At 44.9% G+C, this 22,404-nt stretch overlaps 1 protein-coding gene across 17 annotated transcripts in view; it reads right to left on the bottom strand.

The window, feature by feature from the left end:
• The window catches only part of FBRSL1 (fibrosin like 1), a 561,483-nt gene that overhangs the window by 56,528 nt on the left and 482,551 nt on the right, over window positions 1-22,404 (bottom strand). For all 17 annotated transcript variants that reach the window (XM_030024925.2, XM_030024940.2, XM_030024933.2 and 14 more), the window contains one exon: window positions 3,534-3,579. In XM_030024925.2, the coding sequence (XP_029880785.1) occupies window positions 3,534-3,579 (46 nt within the window). The remainder of the gene's footprint in view (window positions 1-3,533; window positions 3,580-22,404) is intronic.

The raw sequence follows: 22,404 nt of genomic DNA, 5'->3' as shown, positions 1-22,404 counted from the left end.
TTGAGATTTTCCTCGTCAGGGCCCTTGACCAATGCTAAAGCCATTTGGGAAACATCTACTTTAAGACGCCCATCTCACCCTAACCCCACCAGTGGCCCTGGGTTCAAACGCTGAGGACTCAGCAGGTCTCCTGGGCTACAGCTGCAAGGTTATTGTGGTAGAAAAGGCACCACCTCTCCTGCTTTCCCTGGCATACAGCAGGTCTACAGCAAGGAGCGGTGGGAGAAAGCTCAACCACCTCCAGCCAGACCCATCAGGGAAGCCCACTGCAGGAGGGAGCCAGCAGCGAGAACGCAACACTCGAGTCCTTAAAATACAAACTATCCACACCCCCCCCCCCCCAACTTAAAAATATCATCACAGCAGGCAGGCGGAGGTCCTTCCAGTGACTCAGAGGCGAAATGTCCCTCTCACCTCCTCAGCCCCACAACACATCTGCCCTCCTGTCAATCACCGTCACTCGCTCTGCCTCATCCACCCACTTGGAGACAGAGGGATGGATTTGGCTTTCGCCTATGCCTCCCCTGCCCTGCGTGGCACTTGCCCTTCAGAAAAAGCAAAGGACTGGCTGGGAGATTCCTGTGAGAAAGGAGCTGCATGAGAGAGCAAACAGACCTTTATTATTTGTTTATTGATTTATTCACCAGGAGGATGTAACACCCAGCCCTCAGCAGCAAATGCCCTTGTAACCGTGCTGCAGCGACAAGTTGGCTAAACAAACGCTTTTCTGAGTCAGAAAACAAAGACCTGTCAGCAGAGCAGATCGGGGATTCTCTGCTTTTACTTTTAATTATTATTTCCTTACACGCAGGATTTAATCTCTTTTCCTGGAAGCTCAAAGTGCCCCATTCAGCCTATTTCACAGCTGTGACTACCGAGGTCACCCCGGGTCAGGACAACTCTCTCTGTCGCATAATAGCGACTGGTCCCCGAAGTGGACATCTACGCCGTGCATCTGTTGTTGCAGATGAACTGGTGTCAAAAGGAGGAGCACCGCTGCCGCCACGGCCCCGGCAGGGAGGGGGCAAAGACAAACGTTACCCAGAGAGCCCCAGACAAAAGACGCTGCTCCTCAGGCCTTTTGTGGAACTGTGAAATATGGTCAAAGGTTACGTTTTACAGCTGTTCCAGCTTCAAATAAGCGAAACCTGTCTATCTTAATACTTAATTGCATTGCTAAGCTGCTGATAAACTAGGACGGCATAAAACAAATACGCAGGGCGAAACACATCCCCAGGGAAAGTTTGTGGGAACAGGGGGAGTTGCACCAGACAATGAATCCACTTTATTGTGTTTTAAAAGCCTGGTTACCTTCAATAAAAGTTGCAGCATGGATGCTGCAGATTTGCTAGTTAATATTTCTCCAGAAAGGCCGCAAGTGTTTACAAAAGAAGGGCATAGTGCAAATGCCCACGGGAGAGGACAAGCACATGGTGCGCCGCGCGTGTGCCCATCAGGAAACCGTGTTGAGCTAATCCCCTCCCCGCACAGCCACCACGGCTCCAGCCCTGGAGAACACCGGCCTTAAATCAACGCTCTTATCTCACAAAAGGAATTTAAGCGCAACGCTTTGAAAGTCACTTTCTCCCGGCCATATGGCATCACCGAGCCTGGTCGTGCCGGAGTGGCGTTTATTTGCATGTGCCAAAGACAAATCTGGCTCTCGCGTTGCGGGAGTGATAACAGGGCAAGGGGTAGAATTTAGCACTGTTTGGGTTTCTGCACAAAATCTCACCGAGGCAATTTTCTCTCACCTCTCAACGCAAGTGCCAAACGCTGAGGTAGCCCCCAGCAGAGCCTGCCTGCGATCGCAGCCCGTGCCGATCAGCAAGGCTCCACCGGTCAGGGCCAGGGTGAAAGAGAAGTCCAAGACAAAAATCATGACCTGAACCCAAAGCTTCCCAAAGCTGGCAATGCCTACACACACAGCAAACCAAACAGGAACAGGCTTAACTTACAGGGATATAAACAGCAGTGAACACAAATTTCAAGACAGCAAATTCACAGGCATTCACACATTCAACTTCCTGATAAGGAGGTATTTTGAAAACTCATGTTGCTGAGCTGCTCTGTGATATGAAGGGGTGGGGGATCTCAGGCTTCAGCATGAGGAGGAGCCAACAAAGCTGCTAACACTTCAACATAAGCCTCTCCAGCAGATCTCTGTGCCATGCATTTATGCAGGATGGCAAGATTTTTGTTTTGCTGAGGCAGTGCCGTCTGGGCAATCTGGTTTGCCTTACCAGCGAGCCAAGGCTGAGAGAAGAGAAATGCTCTTCCCCACCATTTGTTTAAACTTCCCTCCTTCCCCCAGATAAAGCTGCATACTTTCATAAAAATATCTGCAAATGTAATAACATAATGGGCTTGTCATCCGTTTCCACATTTGGCATTGAAAATCTGCAAAGCTTGGAAAGAAAGAGAATTCCTAATACTTACCGCTGTTAAAGAGCCCAGCTATAAACCGGGCCTGGATCCAGGTGATGGAGCACACAAGCACCAAAACGCCTTTCCATGGCCAGCACCTACTCCTACACAACTGCAAATTATTCCTTTCTTGGCCCTCTCGAAATAATGCGAGAAGGTTACTTCATCACTTCTTATTAATGGGCCTCATCTCCCCTCTTTGGGGTATTTGCACGTCCCCAGTATTCATTATTGCTCTGAACTGATTTTATTCTGCAGCTCCATGCTGGGAACGCTGCACACCAGCCACACAACCTGAACATTCATTCAGAGCCACACCACCAGCCTCCTCACACGACAAAGCGGAACCATTCCCAGTGCCATGCTTTCCATCCTGTACCACACTTTGCCCTCTCCAAGATTGTTTCTTCAGTATTTTTGCCTAGTATCCATCTCAGTGAGATTATCCCTGGGAACACATGAAACTAGAGCAGCCCTGTTTCACGGCTGTACCGAGCCCTCAAAAGAGGGCTTGGTGTATTTAGAGATATGTCACTGTACCTCCCAGGAGGAATCTGAAACGGCGCAGTCTCTTAGCAACACCCAGCACGTATCACAGGTAACTCTCAATTAATAGTAATAGTGGGAGCTGTGAGCCGCAACCCTGCAACGCGCTGAGCACCTTCCACCTCGTTTTGGAGAACCGAGACGTACAGACACAAATGCTCTGTGTACACTGGCAGGAGAGGGGTGTGCAAGCCCTTGTAAGGATAATACAGGTAACAGTGAAACATTGATTTGTTTAAAATAAATGAGGATTTGATTGTATTAGAGGGAAAAGCATATCTCCTAGAGTAAAGTCTGACTTCTCCTTTGTTGGTAATCCCTCTCTCTAAGACATTTGTTACGAAGCTGACTGGTAGGGAAGAAGTCACACCCCACACTGAGACAATGCAGCTCTAAATTTTAACTTAATCATCACAAGCCTGTAAAGCCGATCTTATGACAATGTGTGTGGCAAAATTAAAGGCGCTCGCAAAACTGATGTCCCGCTATTCACACGATTCGGATTCACAACTCAGATCTCTTGCTCTAAGGTAAAGAAAGCATTTCTCCAGATCACTTACCTTTATTTCCTGCAGGGGAGAACAGCTTCTCAGAGCCTACAGAAGCCTGAAAAAGAAAGAGAAAAAGAGGGTGAGTAATACTAAAGGAGAATTTAGGAAAGCTTGCTTACAAAAACACAGCTCATAAAACAAGTTGGTTATCTGTAGACCTGCAATTACACATTGCACCTGGAGGGTGCAATGTTGTGCCATTAAAGGATAAGCATGCATCCTAAGAAGATGAAAGCAAAGCGTATACAAGTACTGTCCTGATCTCACCCAACTACATCCTCCTGTCTCGTTTATTTAGGCAGCCATGCAATGCACAGCTATTTTATCCATGATTCCTCATATAAAAACAAAACCAGTGAAACTGCTATCAAGCTGAAGGAAAAAAAAAAAAACATTTCAAAGCCCCTCTCATTGAAAATAAGCTCGTTTCTTGCTGAACATGCAAAATGTAATTTGTGTATTGGAAACACGAGTTGCAACTGAACACATCTGTATGAAAGAGGGTGTTATTTAATATTATGCCAAATGATAGGTACATGCTGCTATGCACTTAGTTGAGTATGAAATAAAACGACTTCCTCTTGGAAGAAGCCCGTCTCCTTGCAAACTGGGTTGCATTATGCTGTTTGAACTCCACGGCAGTGTATTTGTGCTCCTCACAGCTCTGGGAAATAGTTAAAGAAATCCAATTAACCTAAACCTTGTAAACAGCTTCATGATAATCAGGGTCACTGGGTTACAGACAAGATGATAATGACAGACGGGGAAAAAAAGTCCATTCATCGTAAATAAAGCTTTTATGAGTTAATTTGATGGCTTCCTTCCCTCCCCCCACTGATATCAAACAGTCAACCTATTTCAGCATAAGCTTTTCCTCCTCGCTATCTGATAAAATAGCAAGTAGCCTCTACAGAATCAAAGCTGGTCTAGGAGCAGGGAGCACGATCAACATTACTACCATCTAGAAGATAGCTGAAAATATCATCAACGTTTTGGCACTGACTGCTGCACGAATAAAATGGGGTGAGGTACAAAGCTGAAGAGCAAAAGATATTGAAAGTGAAAAAAAGCCTTTCTCCCCTGGCTCTGCTTTAAAAACAATGAATTAATTCAACACATGGCTGAACTAAGTTGATTTTCTTTTTTATTTTATTGATTTTATTCTAAGGTGCCTTGGGAGATTTGCATGATAAAAGAGCACTATGAATTGTATTACACTGTTATATATTTTAAATGACGACTCAGAAGGAAAAAAACAAATAGTAAAATGCAGGATCTGCATGAAATATAGTAAGAAGCAAGAAAGAGTGATCTATTAATGTTATTTCTGAGGAAAGTGGCACTGCAAGCACTGAATGTCTTACTTAATGCAAATGCATAAAAAAGAGAGGGAAAACGACATGAAAAATAGGTTGAGGCTGAGACACATAAGAAAGAAATTCTGAATCATGTCCACGACAAAGCTGCACGTGTAGCTGTGGCATGTATGATCGTTACACAGCTCAGCAAAAGGATCCTAAAATCTTAGGGAAAATCAGTTACCTGCACGATCCCTTCACTGCATGGATTAAAGAGAGGAAGAACCAGGATTAAACAAGGTTTTGCCTAGGCTGGTTTGCAAAGAAAGTGTAACAGCGTCACACAGCAGCAACAACAGTGGTGCATAAAACGTTTGACAGCCAACTCTGAATTTACAACCCATTGTTAAGAGGTTTTTCACTTATAATCAACACAAAGTCACCACGCATGCAGAACACATCTGCAGGCTCTGGGAACTCACCCATACTAACAGCTTACACAAAGCCAGGACCTAGCCTCAGAGCATAAGCGCTAGGACACGTGGCAGGTGGATAAATAAGATTCCCCCATTTTATAGGCAATGAAACTTCGGCATGGCTTGCACTAAAGCCCAAGCAGTAAATCGGCAGCTGAGCCACAAATCCTAAGTGCCGGTGTCTGATGCTGGGGTGCGGGGTGTGCAGCCCGTAAGAGGACCCCGTTCACCGGCAGCCTGCTCGGGAGAGCTGCCCTTCCCCGGGGTGCCGCACAGAGCAAGCCGCCGGCTGCAAGACCCGCTCCGGCAGCAGCAGCCAACCCAGCTGGGAGAAGCTTTATGCTTCGCCTGGTCTGGAAAGTTGGGTCCCGCCGACACCGCTTTATGGCAACAACCAGCTCACTCCCTTCTGCATAATTCAGTACTGAGGATTTAATATAGACTGGCGCTGTTTAATCGTGAGCTAAAGATCTCAGCGCTACAGGTCCAGACTATATAAAAACAACGTTTAAGGAAGTCAAGCAAGAAAATTCACTTTTAAGACAAAGTAAAACACACGGATTATTGCTCAGTCTTCTGCTATCAATATGTGGCACCGCCTTCAACAATAGAGTCAACATTTACAGAGCAGTGTTTTCAACATCACAGCCACAGTTTACAGACACAAACCTTCACACCTAGAGTTTACAGTAACTTTTGCTCTCACTTCTGGTGATTTCTAGCTCCAGATCTGAGAAGTTTTTGGCATGAGCACCATTCTGAAACAGTGAATGCCTGTGCTATAGGATATTCTGCGAGCTGCTGTAAAGGCAGGAGGGAAGCTGGGGGAGGAAGAGCCTGAATACATCATTCAATTCCATCAGTCACCCTTTAAAGGAAGCATACAATAAAACCTATGTGTCTGAGGGAGCCCACTAATGAGTGAAAAAATCCAGTAAACCAACGCATCTGCTAAAACAAGTCCCCTCCCAAATTTTCTGCTGTTTCAAGCAAATAATTTGCATATGTTTAAGAAGGGATTTAAAAAAAAAAAAAAAAAAGTGGAATTCTTCCCTTGTGAGCAAAACCAGGCGTTTGGAGTTCTTTATGTGGAAGGGTTCAAGCCATCCCAGGAAATCACACTTTTTGATTACAAAATGAAACTAAAAATTTCCTTTTTTTCCCCTCATTGCCTCCTGCCTGTCACCAACTGAAGGACCACCTTGGGGACAAGGGCAACTGAGGCAGCTCCATGCACCCCTCAAGTCTTTCACTGCCCCCCAAATTCCTTTTTGTTGCTGCATAAGGCAGAGAGACATCCCCAGCCTAAGCTCACAGACAAAAGACACCTCTAGCCTTCCTTGTACATTTGCTGCTCCTCTCCCTCCCCCATGGAGCACCACGGCAGAGCCCAGGACAGGCATATTTTCATAAAAGCTGCTGCTTGCAAAGTCCCACCCTCGCTTCCAATAACGACCTTTGCATTTTAAGCATATCTAACATCTGTGTCCCAAAAGTGAAACACACACAAATGATTTCAGAGAGCAGCGTAGTTTCTGAAATTGCTGAAACTTTTAAGACCCAGCACCCTTTTCATGACAGGCTAAGATCTGCACCAAGCCTTGCAGGTCCCCCTTTGCGGTTTATTCAACAAAGTTAGCAATTCTATGTCCCATTTCGATTTTCTTCTTTTCTACACCAGATCTAAAGGGGAAAATGTCTCCACCCAGTTCTGTGACAGCTTGAAACTAGGCTGAATACACTGCAGAGAAAAACAACATTTCTACCCTTTTCTGCTTTGCAAAGAGCAAGCAGAGGAGTGGTGCTCCAGTCCCTCGTCCTTCCTCCCCTTGAACCCAGCACATATAAACACTGATTCAATTTTCAGCACTAAAAGCTTAGCGAAGGCAGCTTTTTCCTCAAAATGTAAGGTGGTAACCACAAAGGATGTAGCACACCCTCTCCTCTGAAGGTGAACAGCGAGGCATAATGAAGTCCATGCCTCATTCATCCTGGTTCCCACTAACCCAAGGCAGCTGAAAGGTGTAAGAGCTCTTACAGATTAATAATTTAATGATTATATATAACAGAACAACATCATCTGACAGAGACAGCATTATAAACTATGTCAGGGCTCACAGTAATTACTTTTTTTTTCCTTTCTTTGTAGCCTATAAAATGGCTAACAGGGAATAAAACCATTCCTTATCACCAACAACAGAAGCTCTGTGGGTCTTCACGCAGTCTCCTGGAACACCAAATGCCAGATCCAAGCCTGATACTTCAGGCGCTTGATCACAAGATGTTGGGAAATTGCTAACAAGGCTGCAGTTCTGATTCACAAGGAGCAAGAGCACGTGGTGTTAGGGACCTGGTATGTATGTTTTGTAGCAGGCAAAAGCCAAGCATTCCCTCCAAATTCGAGTCCAGTATGGTAGGTAGAAGGAAAAGGAGGCAGTAAAACACAGTTTAAATTTTATTTCTGGATGGCTGCCTATCTTCTAGACAGCCAAGAGCCAGTCTCAAGAGAGACTGTTTTCACACTGTTACTGAACTTAGCACTAAAATGCTCTCAAGAAAACCCTTCTCCAGATTTTCAGACTAGAAGTGTTGGATACGCTTAGAGAAACTTTCAGCGTAAAGCACGGACACTACCTGAAAATTTTGGATCAATTTTCATCCCTTTGATCTGTTTCCCCTGCTTTTACCCACCACTCTGATGCCACTTGATCGCTTGTCTAGCAGAGAATTTCAGCACGTGTCAATATTGCTTTACTAGTTTCCAGTTGATTCTGTAAGTCATTCATACCAGACCCCTTCATTCGGTAATATGAGAACAATAACTAAAACAGGAAGGTATTGTTTGGGTTGTGATTCTTCTATAGGAAATGGAAATTGATACATATGGAAATGTGCAAGAGGAGCCTAGAAATCACACACACACACACAAAACCAAACTAAAATTCACCCTTAAGACCAAGAAAGCATTCAACACATTCCAGGATACAGAAGCAACCCACGGGTAACACTGCCTGCATTGTGAGGGGATGCTTCAAGGGGACCTACGGTCTCTGCAAAACCAGGATTATTTTTGGAGGGAAATCACAGCTCAATTTAGAAGATGAAAGAAAAGTTAGACCTGCAAGTCAGTCATTTCATGCACCATCACAGGAAAAAAAGTTGGAGTAAGAAGTACATGAACTAGCTTTTTGTGACACCTTCTAGGAAAATCCAGCATTGTGGTACACGGCTGGCTGGGACAGAGCACAATCAAGCTGTGTAAGGGATTAAGCAAGAGGGAACAGGATACGCAGTGGACTTCTACAAATCCACACTGCATTTTGTGATTATCTCCTGACAGCAAAGACATTCACCTGTCCCCTTCCCTCCTAAGACCTTCACACAGAATTTATAGACTGGGCTTTCAAGGGGGCTCAGCAATCAGCAGCTGCCCTTGGGGCACCAACCTGACCGGAGCTACTGGGTATGGAGCATTTCCGAAAATCCATTTAGATACTTGAATGGTGACCCGGTTGTTCTGAAAAATCCAGTTCCAGCTGATGGTCAGGATCACTTATGAAATTCTGGCTGTTAATGTCCAATGCAAATAAGGACTAATAATAGATAATATTCCCTGAGCAAGAATGAATGCCAGACAGATCTCCAGCTTTCTAGGAACAATCCTAAAACTTCAATTGTGCCTTTAGCTACACCATAACACATCACAGTGAAACATGCAGCACAAACACCCTAACAGGCAGCTACTTATTGAAATAGCAATGCCTTAAATGCCCCAGACACTTTTAGTTCAATCCTGATTCAAGGCCATCTCTGGGAAGTACTGATGAGTCTTCCATATCTTGCATGGAAGTTCACTCTACAGAAGGTCCACTAGAAACAAAAACCTTCTTGAACTGTACGTTCATCCAGCAACATACTTGTTTAGGTTCCCACCTTGCATTCATTTAGCACATGCATATTCAGTACTGCTACTGTCCTGGAAAGGGCCTTTGACAGTGCACTCCTTTCTCTGTCACTTTTTCTTCCAAGAACGCTTATTGCTCTCAGCAGTTTATATAACCATGACGATTTTCTGCAACAGCCCCTTTGAGAAGCTAGCACAAGTCTGGGAACAGAGAATGAAATTAGGCCATAGAGAGCCTAGAAGCAGAGATCACTGGTCCCAATTCACCATTGAATTACACTGAATTTACATGATGGCAAAGGGAAAGCAAGGCAGAGTGCATGATGACTGGAAGGCACTGAAAGAAATGCTGTACAGACAGTTTGATTCAGTTAGCACAGGGCAATGAAGTGCCAAGCCCATTGCTTCTCCACAAGTTCGAAGTTACAGTTTTGTTTTGGACCTTCTCTTTTGGCAACACAGTGATAAGCTTAAAATAACACCATTTTGAATCCAGAGCATGTTCCTCATAGTTTTACAACCATTTTGGGATAGATCAAACTAGTTTAGATTAAACAGCAACTGTAATTCTTGAACATATGCTGCTGCGGTCTGTTGGCTTATTGCACAGATGCGCCTCTTACCCGTGATGAAGGGTGACCTAATGCTCCGAAAGCAGCGGGATGCCTGACCTACAGCATGTCTGCTATCAGAGCCCTGGGGCACAGGCTTGCTAACTCCTTTTCCCTCTCTTCTCAAACCATCCCTCCAGCCCCTGGAGAATGGCTATAGCCCAGAGTTTTCCCCTTCCTATCCCCTCCATTAGCCATGCTTTATGATTCATCTTCCTCCGAGCAGTTGCTGTCTCCCAAAGGAAAAGATCAAACTCCCTCTCCTTCCAAGCTCAGCTCCAATAAATAAATAAATACATGCACTGAAAAAAATTTTAGTGAAGGAGGAGAAAGGAGGAAGCTGGGGAGTTCCTGGGCCTCACCAAGGCTGGTCACGCAGCTGCAAAAGATCCCTCAGCTGTTTGCAGAGACACTGACCAGAAAAGAAAATTTCCAGCTGTCCCTCATTAAAACCAGCCAAAATACTTGCTTAATATTATTGTGCCTGTGTATCCTAATTTAAATTAAGGTGCATTTGGTCCTTATCTCAGTATCCTCCTCCCTCAAACCTCAGCTCCTAAACTGCTACCAAAACCTACCTTGATTTTACACTCCTGGCTATTTTCCATTCTAACCAGCACTGATTTCCCCTTTACTACATCTCTGTGTGCTCCACATCCTGGCTTATTCCCACCAAGCAAGTGCCAGTTACAGCTAGCGGGGAAAAAAAGGAGAAAGCAGAATGTGAAGTAGACATTGCTGTTCTTTTTCTCACAGCGGATTGTTTTCACTTCTGCGTTCATGGACACCGCCATTGGCATCACTTCTGGGTAGTCTGGTCTACAAATGGCATCCAGAGGACAGTCCTCTCCCTGTGTCACTGGATCAGGCTGCACCTCTCACCGTAGGTCAGAGGCAGCAATGTGTCCATGTTAAGGGCAACTGATATATGCCCCAGTCAGTGAAAAACAATTCTCCGTGATGCACTTATAAAAGGGCCTTGTGCAATCTGTATTTAAACGTATCAAAAATCAGAGATCTCATGCCTTCTCCTGAGAGCCGATCCCCCTCCTGAACAGGCACGCTTTTCAGCCTGGACCTCCACGTTTAAAATTTTTCAATTACCCAGACATTGACTTAGGCAACCACAGAGTTGATTACCGATTTAGCTTTTGCTACAAACGTTAGGGGAAAACCTGCCTATGAGTAGGAACACTGTGTAACATGCTACTATAGTAGTTGGTATTATTGTCATTGCAGCTTGAAACTATCTAGCCAGACTATCTATTTGGCTGGGATATGGGTTTTTATTTGCACTAAATCAAACGGAATGGCGAGTGCTCTTTGCAGAACTACCTAAAACTTCTTATAATTCAAAGGCTGCATTGTAGGAAGAGTGATGGGAGAGAGCAGGGACTGTACTGCAAATGACAGGTGGCAGACTGTTGTTTGGTACCTACCAAATTACTCTGCTGCTCCCAGGGCTGCCTTGGCATTTCATTATCCCAACTCTCTCCTGGAAGGATGTGGACATAAATTCACACCTCATGTCCTGGTTTCCGTCAAACTGAGTAAGAGTGCAAATGCTGGCACCAACTGGGAATGCCAAGCAGGGCTTGGCACGCTAGAACAAACTCTCAGCTGTGGTCTTTGCCAGCTACCTGCATTTATCATTGTAATGGCCTGCCAGACAGGACTTGGCAACCAACGGAGGAGGGCGGGAGGAGGAGGGCCAGGCTCTGCACTGCCAAGCAATTCATTCCTGTAGCTCCTGCCATCACTGTACCAGCAGGGCAACCTTCATTTTATTTTATCTTTTAACCAATTATGTGTCACCCAAATCCCACCTGCAGCCTCCTCCAACACAAATGGCTATAAATCACAGTTCAGAGTCCAAGAGGGTTTTGCAAGACATTTGATTTCATAAAAAGGTCACTGTCTATCTGAGAATTGCTGCAGTTCAAAAACATACTGAATAACAACCTGCATTGGCAGCCAGGGAAGGAACCGCTTCCATGGTCTGTTGCAAGTTGTCGGATACCATTAGAACAGTTCGGGAGGCCAACAGTGGCAGAATCATTAGGATTCAGCTGAACCAGAAAGCTGATACAAATTCAGTGGAATATCTCCTCCTTTCAATTTTTGAAGAAAACATAATCGATTCAACAAAAAAGGGAGAATTGCATGAGCACGCTAGAAACATTTGACATAACCTTGAACAGGTAAGCAGAATACATGCCTGTCGTCGCTGCAGCCTGCTCCACTCTGCCCGGTATTTCAGAGCTTAACACCACGCTTTGCTATTTCTCAGACCACTGCAATACTCTGTGGTCTCAGACCACTCAGGACGGTCTGCTGTTTAGGGGAAATACGACCTTCTCGTTTTTAATCCATATGCTGCATACGTAGTGGACCCTGTATAACACTTTATGTGAACCACATCACACAGCAAACATTGGGGGACTCTCAAAAATCATTTGACACTGATGTTGTTCTGGACGCCTTTTGTGTCCATCCCTTTTTTGCAGGTGACGTGTCCTGCCAGACAGCCCTCTGACAAACCAGTGTCAAATTCTCTGAAAAGGATCGGGCTAACTGCAATAAATACACGAGATGCAGAGAAGATTCCGCCGTCCTCCTAGCCCGGACCATGACGTACGACACACGGACACCCCTCCCACAGAAGTTCCCAGTTACAGACGCAATCCTGATGTGGCCCTTTTCTGGGCTGGGGGTTCAGGGAGCTTATCAGGAAGGCGGCTCTTGTCCACTGCTACTGAAACTTGCCGTATTACCCGCAGCAACCTCAAAGGAGTGCCTCTGCAGAAGGCTCTTTTGTTGTTGTTGTTTCTAATTCACTGCTCCAAAATATTTCTTGGCTGCATCCCAGGGCTGAAGCCTTATCTGCCCATCCCCCCGGCAGACACACAGCAGCTGTGGAGGCTTATCACGGCTGCCTGTCCACTGAGTTTACAAATTAACACCCTATCGAGGCTGCACGAGGGCTGATTAATCAGAGAGAGGCAGTCTGAGGGCCTTTATCACCGTAAGCGGCTGCTGGGAGAGAAGTCACAAATCTCTCAGGAGGCCGGAGATGCCTTACAAATGAAAGAGCAGGAGGCCGGAGAGGAGGAGGGCACGGTGGTACGGGAAGCAGATATTTTAGAGATAGTGGTGGTGGAGGTAATGGAGCAGTGGGAGGGGGTGAGCTGCAGGCAAACGCCAGTACATTATGACAGCTGAAAAAAAAAGATAATTAACAGCCTATACCTCATGATTCTAGCTTTCCCTCCCCGGGCTATAATTTAGCCTATTGCTCCTTTGCTCCAGAGGACAATAAACATTTATTATGTTAAACACATAACTGTGCTGCACAAAAGCACCGTTCTTTCCCAGGTCCACTCCTTTCACAGCTGTGCAATCCAGGAGGAGGACAGGGCTTCTGAAGTGGGCTCCCCTTCTATGCGGAAAACGACTCGGTTTGGACACAAAACACATCCCTGGCTTCACACAAAGTTGCAGCGTGCTGGGTGCATTCATACTGAATGTGAAGGCAAATCCCAGGCAAATCCCAAGAGATGGAGAGCTCTTAGATAAGGTCCGCTGGCCCACCAGCATCTGATAGCCAGCATAAGGATGTGCCTGGGTGCGGGAGCATCGGCCGTCTGGAGCAGCTCCTGCTGCAACTGCAGAGATTGTGTGGTTCAGGCAGGCTTTGCTGCCTAAGAAGTATCTCCTCGTTTTAATTCAGCAGCCTCGCTAAGAGGTTTACTGGGAAATTTTCAATCCCACCAGAATTACACGTAGGAGAGATTCTTATTACAAGATGAATATTACAGTCAGGTGAATTGTACTGGAGCAGCGCTTGCCCTGCCCCCTCTGAGCACTTCGTCCATTGCAATAGCACAGCAATTTAAGAGATTCGCCTGTTTGAGTGGAGTGTGGTTCAAGCACTGCTCTTCCTTTACTTCAGTGCTAGTACCTGCTGCAGCCCTCCAGCTTTGTGCTTGTGCCAGGACAATGCAAATTGAAAAGCAAGGGGACTTACACTAAAGAGATTTAAAAAGTAATACATCTTTAAAGGAAACCAAATTGGGCATCCGCCTACATTTGTCAACATTAATTTGTATTTTTAAGTTTTCAAGTTTAATCTTTGCGACCAAGACACAGCTGGATTTTTCCTTTAAAGTGTAATGTATATGTAAACTGAGATTCTCATGCAGCAACATGACTCCAGAAGGTAAAAACTTTAAGAAAAACATTACCAACGTGAAGACATTCATAAGCAAACACTGCAACCACCTCCTGCCCAGTCCTTTCTATTAACACACCAGTAAACAATTCAACAAATAACCTCTGGATAAAAATGTCATTCACTGCAGCTTTACCACCAACAGCGCTGGACTTGTGTGTGATCTTGGGGGAATGTCCATTCCCATTTTGCCCACGGAAACTGCAGAAATAGGGAAGAGGACTGCCACAGCCTTACTGAACATCTTCAGGCTAGCTCTTTTCAGACAGCACCGGAAAGCAAAATCAAACAAAAATGAATGATCATCTGCCTTCTCCTCATCTTTTGACCCACTGAGAAAACTATTTCCTGAACCACCCAGATTACGGGTCTATGAACCCTTGCAAATGCCCAAGTTTTAACAATATCCATTAGGTTAATTAGAAATGGGCAAGTAGATTCTGAATATTACTCCAGGAAAGGAACGACAGCTTTTCTATTTGAAAACTCCCTGCTGGGCTCTGTGAAGGAGACAGCTGCGGAAGGTCTTCTCATAGCTCTCCTCTGCGAACAGACACTAGATTAATTTGAGCAAGGCTGGACCACCACGCATTATATTCAGCAGACCCATGGGTAATCAAATGAAGAAGCTACAAGGCGATGATACCTCCTGTCACCCCAATCAGATAACAGCAACTCTATACATGAAGGAAACATCAAATATTCATTAGGTAAACAATACGAACGTGGTAATCCCGAAACATGGTGAAATTTTAGAAGCTGTCTCTCCAGTGTTTATCAGATTGACTCTTTTAACTTCATTATCAAGTCTGCCCATCAACCCTTCTCTCTCTCATGTCTTGTGTTTCTACCCTTTAGGGAAAAAATGTCTCTGTTGGACTAGCTATTCCCTACAGCTCCGTTCCCGCACGTGGACACCCTCACCCACAACAGAAGGCACATCGCAGGGTGCAGTAGTATTTAAAGACCCAACAGACGGGATTAGGAACACCTAAAAGGAGGGAACCAGGACAGCATATAAATTTCCCTACAAATGGAGGCTGTGAAGGAAAAAATATAGAAGACAGACTATGGTTCACATCTGCAAAGCATTTGGCTTCCTACCCCTCACTCATTCAAGGGCAGTGAAGTGCACTCACCTACTTTTTACAGAAAAGGGGCACCAAGCATTTCTCCTGTGCTACACAGTAAGTCAAGAAAGAAGCTCTCATCGTTATACTTTGATTAAATATGGCATTAACTGACCTCCTCTTCTGTGTAAGAAGGCGGTGAAGGGGACAGTCCACCGTTTGCAGCTGACATATAATCTGTCTTCTCCAATTAGATATGCTTTGCAACAAGTGTGGTGGATCCATTTATTTCCGTACTGCAATAATGCAGATAAATCCAACTTTGGCTCCAGTCCCACTGCTTTCAAAGCTGGGGCTCTGCATTTCCAATCCTTGCCCTTATTTTTTTTCCCTTTCTGCTGCAAAATGTCACCAATTTACTTTAGCCTGGGGGCCCATTTCGAGTTTTACCGCTAATATACGAGAAATGCATTTTTCAAGCTGTTACCACTTAACTGTACTGATATCAGCCACTCAGGGGACACAATATTGTTTACACATCCTGCTCTATGGAATAAGCACGGATGCCAAAACTCTGCCTGGGTTGTGAAGGAGACGTTTACTCTCTGTTTTATGAGATTTCCTCGATTTGTGGCTGTCTCAATGGTCGTAAAAACAGCTGTAAATCAAAAGAGCACCACAAAATTGCAATAACAACTGTCGAACTCGGCTCTAAAGAGCATAACTCCCAGCAACAGAAGGTGGAAGGCTTTTTCCTGATTTAATACCAGGTGTGGGGGAGCCCTAGCAAGTCTCTGTGCAGCGCTGCGTCTGCCCACAGTCACCCACACACCAGCTCAGCCAAAACCCTTTTTGGCTGCTCCCCTATCGCTTGCCCCTACCCTGCCCCACGTAGTCCCTTCCGGGCTCTTTCCTCCTTTTTTCTGGAAAACAGAAGTCTTTTTCAAATGCCTGGAGAACGCTTATACAAATAACTGCTGAATGCACAGCCCTGTTTAAAGCATTAAAATAGACAGAAAAGTCAGTCCAGTGTTCAAACACGACTGCGCTTTGAATTGTGGCTGCTTTGCAAAATGGCAATGGCTTTAGCAGATTACCTCAGCAAGAGCCCGTCGCCTTGTTGCTCGCCTACCCGAGAGAGCCCAAATTCCTGCACAGTCTCTCAGCCCAGTTTTTAGGGAGTGGAGTGAAGGAGGAGAGAGCTGGTGAGACATGAGTTATTAACAACCGTCTTCTGGGAGCTGATTCTAGCTAAAATGGTTCCAGAACAGGCAGCTCCATTTGCTCCGACAGTCTCCAGCGAGGACTGGCCAAGCAGCAGATGCACGAATTCGAAAGTTTCTGTTACTCTGTGCCACTGGCTACAGTCCAAACCAAAGAGAGAGTTTCACCCCGTGGGTAAAACAGCCTTCCTGGATTTTTCCATGCCCCATTCCAGTTGCTTTCACAAACAATCTTCTCATCCTTGTCTCCAAAAAACCTAAAAGACTCTCAGTTCCTGCATCTCACCGCCCTCCCCAATCTAAGACTAACTCGGCCAACAACAAACTTCCTTCACCACCTCCCAGCTCTTTAAGAAATCAGCTGCGGCACCGACAGCCATGCTATAAAACCTGGGCCCACGGATTTGCCTCGCCTCTTTGTGCCCTCTGTCCAAAGCACGGAAATCTTTCCTGTCCTCACCAGCCAGGTCTCTGTTTTCTTTTTCAAGTTTCCTCTTAAATCAAACTTCTTTCACGGCATTTAAATAGCCTAACTTTCTCCCTTACAGAAGGAGGTTTGTACGTGCATAAGCCAAAGTACGTGAAGAAATGGGGAGAGAAAGTTCATGGGAAGTAAGTTTTGACACTGCTCACCTCAGTTTCTTTTCTGTCGCCTGCAGTAGACTAAAATACACTTGGGTTCTAGTGTGTTACTGTATCTGTGCCTGGTGGTGTGTTTTTCCAGATGCGTATCCTAATTATGCTCTTCAAGTAAATGCCCCATGGAGCAAGGTAGGAGAAGAGAAAACCTCTTTACAGTCACCGTCATGCTGTGATCCATTCTGGACAGGAACTCTCCCCTGCATTGAAAGGACAATTTAATTTCCATGGACCACTTGATGTGAAGGGAAAAAGGATCTATATTCTTTTGTCTGAACCCCACAAAGTGTCCAGCCCTTCTTTTCCCATTCTTCCAGTAGACATGTACATTCACATTCTTGAGAAAATCCCCAATAGACAGGAATGGTCTTTCACTTCCAATACATTATGCCTTCCTGCCATAATCTTTTCCTTCTTGTACAATGCCTCTTGACTTTCCTTTGGCTCTTTTCTTCGCAATTTTTCCTTTATGAATACAATCAGAGAGACAAAACAAAAAATCGCCCAAACCCAAATGAACAAAAAACGTCACTCAGAGCCTTTGCCGATGACGTTACTGGCAATTCCAGTTGAGAAACCATCTGTACAGACATGAACCGATCTGACATAGGGAACAGATAGTTTTATTTCAAAAAGCTCTGTTCTCTCAGTGTTCTGGGTACAGGAACTCTACAAGCCAGCTGAAGCTAACAGGGTGAATACGCGATCAGCTACACCCATGCAGCTCTTCCAAATTTATTTCTTTTGTACTACAGCAACTATCTGGGTGGGGTTGCAAAAAACATTAAAGCAGTCAAATATATACCATGCCAACTGCTGACCACAAAAACAGGCCATTTCCTCATGCACAAACCATAAGAAACTTCTCCCAGTTATTGGCTTGTATCAGTAACAAACTATTTTCAACAAAAACATGGTTCTGCGTGCTAAAAAGTTACTAGATTTGGAGTCTGGCGAGTCTCAAGAAGGATGGAAGGCTGAACTCTAGACGCATGCCTCGTACCAGGAAGGTGGTATACTCTAGCAGGACAGTCCATCTAACAGCAGTTGTTATGATAAGGCATAATTGCAGGGCAATTACTAGGTTTATTTTCCATATGTGCTGATATGATTTCACCCGTCAAGTTCTGTTTGCCTGCAGTGAACGGTAGATGTCTGCCAGAGGTTTTGTGTTCTGAAACCTTCTACTGTGTTTGCTCATGGACCTGTCAATAAACAGAGCACTGCTGACCCAGCTTTGCTCTTCTCCCTTCGTGGTGATGTCTGAGGGGCACGTTTTTTGAGTCATTGGTTAATGCTTGCCATGCTCAGCCACCAACTGGAGAGTTTCCAGGACACTCACACAGATGGCTTGCCAAAGGGCCAGGTTGGCTCCGGGCAGTAGAAAGCTGGCCCAGTTGGGGGAAGAGGAACATCACCGATGTGTGTGTTCAACCACCAGCATTGCACAGGAGATGCTTTTGGAAGGAACAGGAGAGCAAGCTGTACTTGACCTCTCTTTGCCTAACTATGTGCTCATTTGCCAAGAGGGCAACAACTCTATTCAGCTGTCAGGTTGTTAAGCCCTCCAGACAGCTGCGCCTTCAGGAGGTGAGTGCTGAGCTCCCGTAGCTTCGTCCTGGCTGATCTCCCCTTGGCCTCTTAGTGGCAAGGGCTGAAGCCGCTGCCCTTTCCATACTTCTCTTCAGAAGTCACACACCACATTTCGCTGGAGCTTATGTCTTGAACTGGAAGCACAAATGTTGTGTTATAAGAAACCTTTGTGATTTTAGCCTAGACGTGACTGTGGCTGCTTAGTACGGAGATGAAAAGCCTACAGTGAAAAAAGAGGCAGAATAATCCTGCATGTTAATGCACAGTGACTAACACCTTCCTGGTGACAATCTCCTTGTACTCACTGCAGAGGGATGTGTGTAATGATCCTCCAGAGACACTATCTTGAAAATGCACAAAAGGCTGTGATCAGACCCCAGCATCTTCTGATTAGCTTAGCAAAAGCAGTAGAAGGGACATCCATTTTCTAGAGAGTGCGTTCAGAAAAGCACTTGATCAAACACTTAGCTCCATGTATGTGCTTAATCTCACTGTAGCTGAAGCACTTTCCTAAACCAACGCCTTGTTCATTTCTTCTGCAAAAAATAAAATGATGGAAAGGCCTCCAAAACTAAAAATGTAGACTTGAATAGACAACAGTTTAGGAAAATTCTGATGAGGCTCTGAATTTCTGTGGCTTTCAGCTCATCTGTAAAACAATCTGGAAGTGCTGACTTTGGCAAATGAGAGGAGGAAAGAAATAGGAAAAAAAGAGAAATAGCCACAGTGGATGAAGCTGCTATCTTACTGTAAAGACAGCCTAGATTAGTCCAAAGCAAATGTATATACCTTTTGTTTGGTAAACCTTTCCTGAGATTTTATTGCTGTTTTCCTTTCCTAAAACAGTATCAGATACACCTTGACAAATCTGGCATGCTGCAGCCAATCCATCTGCTTCTCTACATCGGGCAGACTGCAGAAAACGGCATTTTTCTTTCCCATTTGCCTCCCAGTCTCATTGCTGCTGCTTCCCACTAACACACTCGCAACTCCTTCCCTTGCTCCCCTGGCTGGTGACTGATTGCTGGACTGTGAGCAGATGGCTGATGGAGCCGGGACTGCTGTTTCCTACGCACTTCAGCGGTTCCAATCAGACCTCGGCATCTCCTGCCTAGCTCTGCAAGAACGCAAAGCAAAAGGTGCAGCAGTTCTATACCCAATGAGCCAAAGCCACTTTTTAAGCTCATTTAAAACACATATTTTACTAGATATTTCTCAAAATGGGCACTTGCAAATGCACAAGCTAATTAAGAGTAGTGAAAAATAATCTAAGGCACTTAAATAATTTGCATTTTTTATTTTTCCCCCAAACATGTCTATTCCAACTTTATCATTTTGGACAACACAATTTTGTGCAAGACCATATGCACAACTCTACAAGACCGACTAAGCTCCCCTTTAACGCAACCAAGGAAATGTTTGGTTTCCTACATCCAATCCAAGCTTTCAGGTCCTAAGACTTACTGCTGTATCTCACGGGGAGAGAAATGCAAAGAAGGCAACCCCTACACCTCCACCTTAATGTCCGGACAAGTAATTCCAGCACCCCAAGTCCTCCTCCAGCAGCACAGAGCAGCCTGAAGCATGTTCTGAGCTGGGTACTCACAAAGAACCACTGTCATTTTTGTTGTCTTTATTGTGAACACTTCAGGGCAATGACCACCTTTAATTTGTGCCTTCCATAACATCAAACATGATATTAAAACCTAAGAAATAGTTGTGCTTGTGCACGATAACCTGAAGGCTTTTTTGCTCTAAACCACTTCCAGCATGTACAGACAAAAGAAATAATGTCATCCCGCCTCCAACACTCCCAGCCATCAGAGGCAATGTTAACTATAACTTTGCTTCTGCTCTGCATTAACGTTTCTGTGCATTACAAATAAGCACCTCATTCAAAGATCTCTCCCCAATTTATTTCACTCCAAAAAAGGAGACAGATGGTAGAAGACAGAGGGTTTTACAGTAAGAGGGCTTGGATTTTTTTTTTCCTCTTCATTTGTTCCCTATGCTGTTTCTTATCCTCGGGGACCTGGAGTTTCTTTTGATAGCACCGTGCTGCCTAATAAACACGCATACAAGCACAGTCACAAGTATACATCTATCATCAAAGAGCCCTTCTTGTCTCCACTCCCCACAAAGTTGATTAATGATTACGTGTTTAACACATACATTATACATGGGAGGGGGAGACGAAGAGGGTAAATCCAAGCCCTTGTATACATTTACATATATTTACATACTCACATAAAGAAAGCAGAGGAAAGCAAAAGAGGGCCATTCCCATTGGGACAAAAATCCATTTTGGTAAGCAAACGTCCTAGCTCCCCTTTTTAAAAATACAAAGGCAAAGGGAAGGCTCTACCTGGCCTAAGGAAGAAACTAAAGAATGAGTAAGCAGCCTTGTTTGGTTCCTGCAGTTCCATCCTGACATGAAATTACTAACTCCGTTGTCAGCAGTTGCATTACTTAGGGTTTGTAAATGTATTCTAACAGCTGCAACGCAGTTTAAGAGAAAGGAAAGGGGTTGAAGTTTTAAGGGTGCTCTTGGTTTGTATCATTAATTCATACAGCTAAAATCCCAGTTCGGCAGGCAATAAATTAGATAATTAATTCAATTAAATATTTCCTTTATGTAGAAAGAAGAAAACTATCTATCTTGTCACATCAATCAATACTCAGAGGTACTGGGAGCCTTTCATGGACTGCAACCTAGGGTGACTACAGATCTACCACAAAGCCAGGCCTGATCCTTAAAGGCAGACAAAGAAGAGATGTAGTGAGGAAGGGTACAATATGGCAAACTTCCTTCTACATCTTTCCACTCTGAGCCAACCCTTGGACCTGGATAACTGCCCATGTAAAATAAAGCAGCCTGAAGGCTGCTTTAATCATGCTGGCTGCCAGTGGTCTCAAGCAATTGTTCCAGCAGCTGGGGGACCAGTACCATGGTAAAGGACTTCCCTGACAAAGTCCCTTCTGGCAGCTGGGACAAAGCTGGCACTGAAACTGCTATTGTGGCTCTCTGCTCTCCAAAGTGTCTGCGTGCAGAGTTAATCTTCCAGCCACTCGCTCTGCTGGTTTTCAAACGTCTTTGCAAGGTTCAGATTTAATACTGTTCCATTTGCGGGGGGTTCTTGTAGCGTGCTAGAGGCAGACAACTGCGTTTGGCATTAATCTCTGCTGAACCAATCTATACCGGCTTTCTGCTGGTCCAGCTCCACCCGTCGCAGCCACGGCACAAGTGCCGGTGAAGACATGGCGCAGAGCAGCAGCCACGGACAGTATTTTTAAAACGTTCTCGCCTAGTATCAGTCCTAAAGAGTGGAAGGGATAGATTGGGGGAGCAACTGGATGAAATGTTAGAAAAGGAAACCTTCCATACACAGGTCTGGTCACAGTCCTAAGGCTGTGGCAGCTGGATGGCCAGAAAGCTCAACTACCTAGAAGGCACAAATAAGGAACTCTGTTTTTTTTCCCTTCTTTTTCACCCCATAACCTTTTGACTCTGAGTCACGACCACTGACCCTATGACTTCACACTTTCTCTTTCCATAAAGCACAGGGCCTGAACTAAAGAAAGAAGTCACTTTCTTCAACCTGCTCATCCCTTGCTTCGAATATAAACACAGTCAAAATACAGACATTGTCTTTAGATTTAGAAGAGTGGAAGAGGTTTGCCTTGAGTTTTTCAAGTAGAAAAATTCACAACTGCTCAGGAAGCTGCAGCTAAGAGGCTCAATTTAAATTCAGACAACCACCAGCGTTCATAGTCTTGCCTGTATCCTTTCCTTTGCTTCCTGATCCCTCCAGGTCCTCGCAGACCAGGTTGTTTC

Source organism: Aquila chrysaetos, chromosome 9 (genome assembly GCF_900496995.4).
Source record: "Aquila chrysaetos chrysaetos chromosome 9, bAquChr1.4, whole genome shotgun sequence".
NCBI lineage: Eukaryota > Metazoa > Chordata > Aves > Accipitriformes > Accipitridae > Aquila > Aquila chrysaetos.
This window is presented reverse-complemented; position numbering and strand designations above follow the sequence as displayed.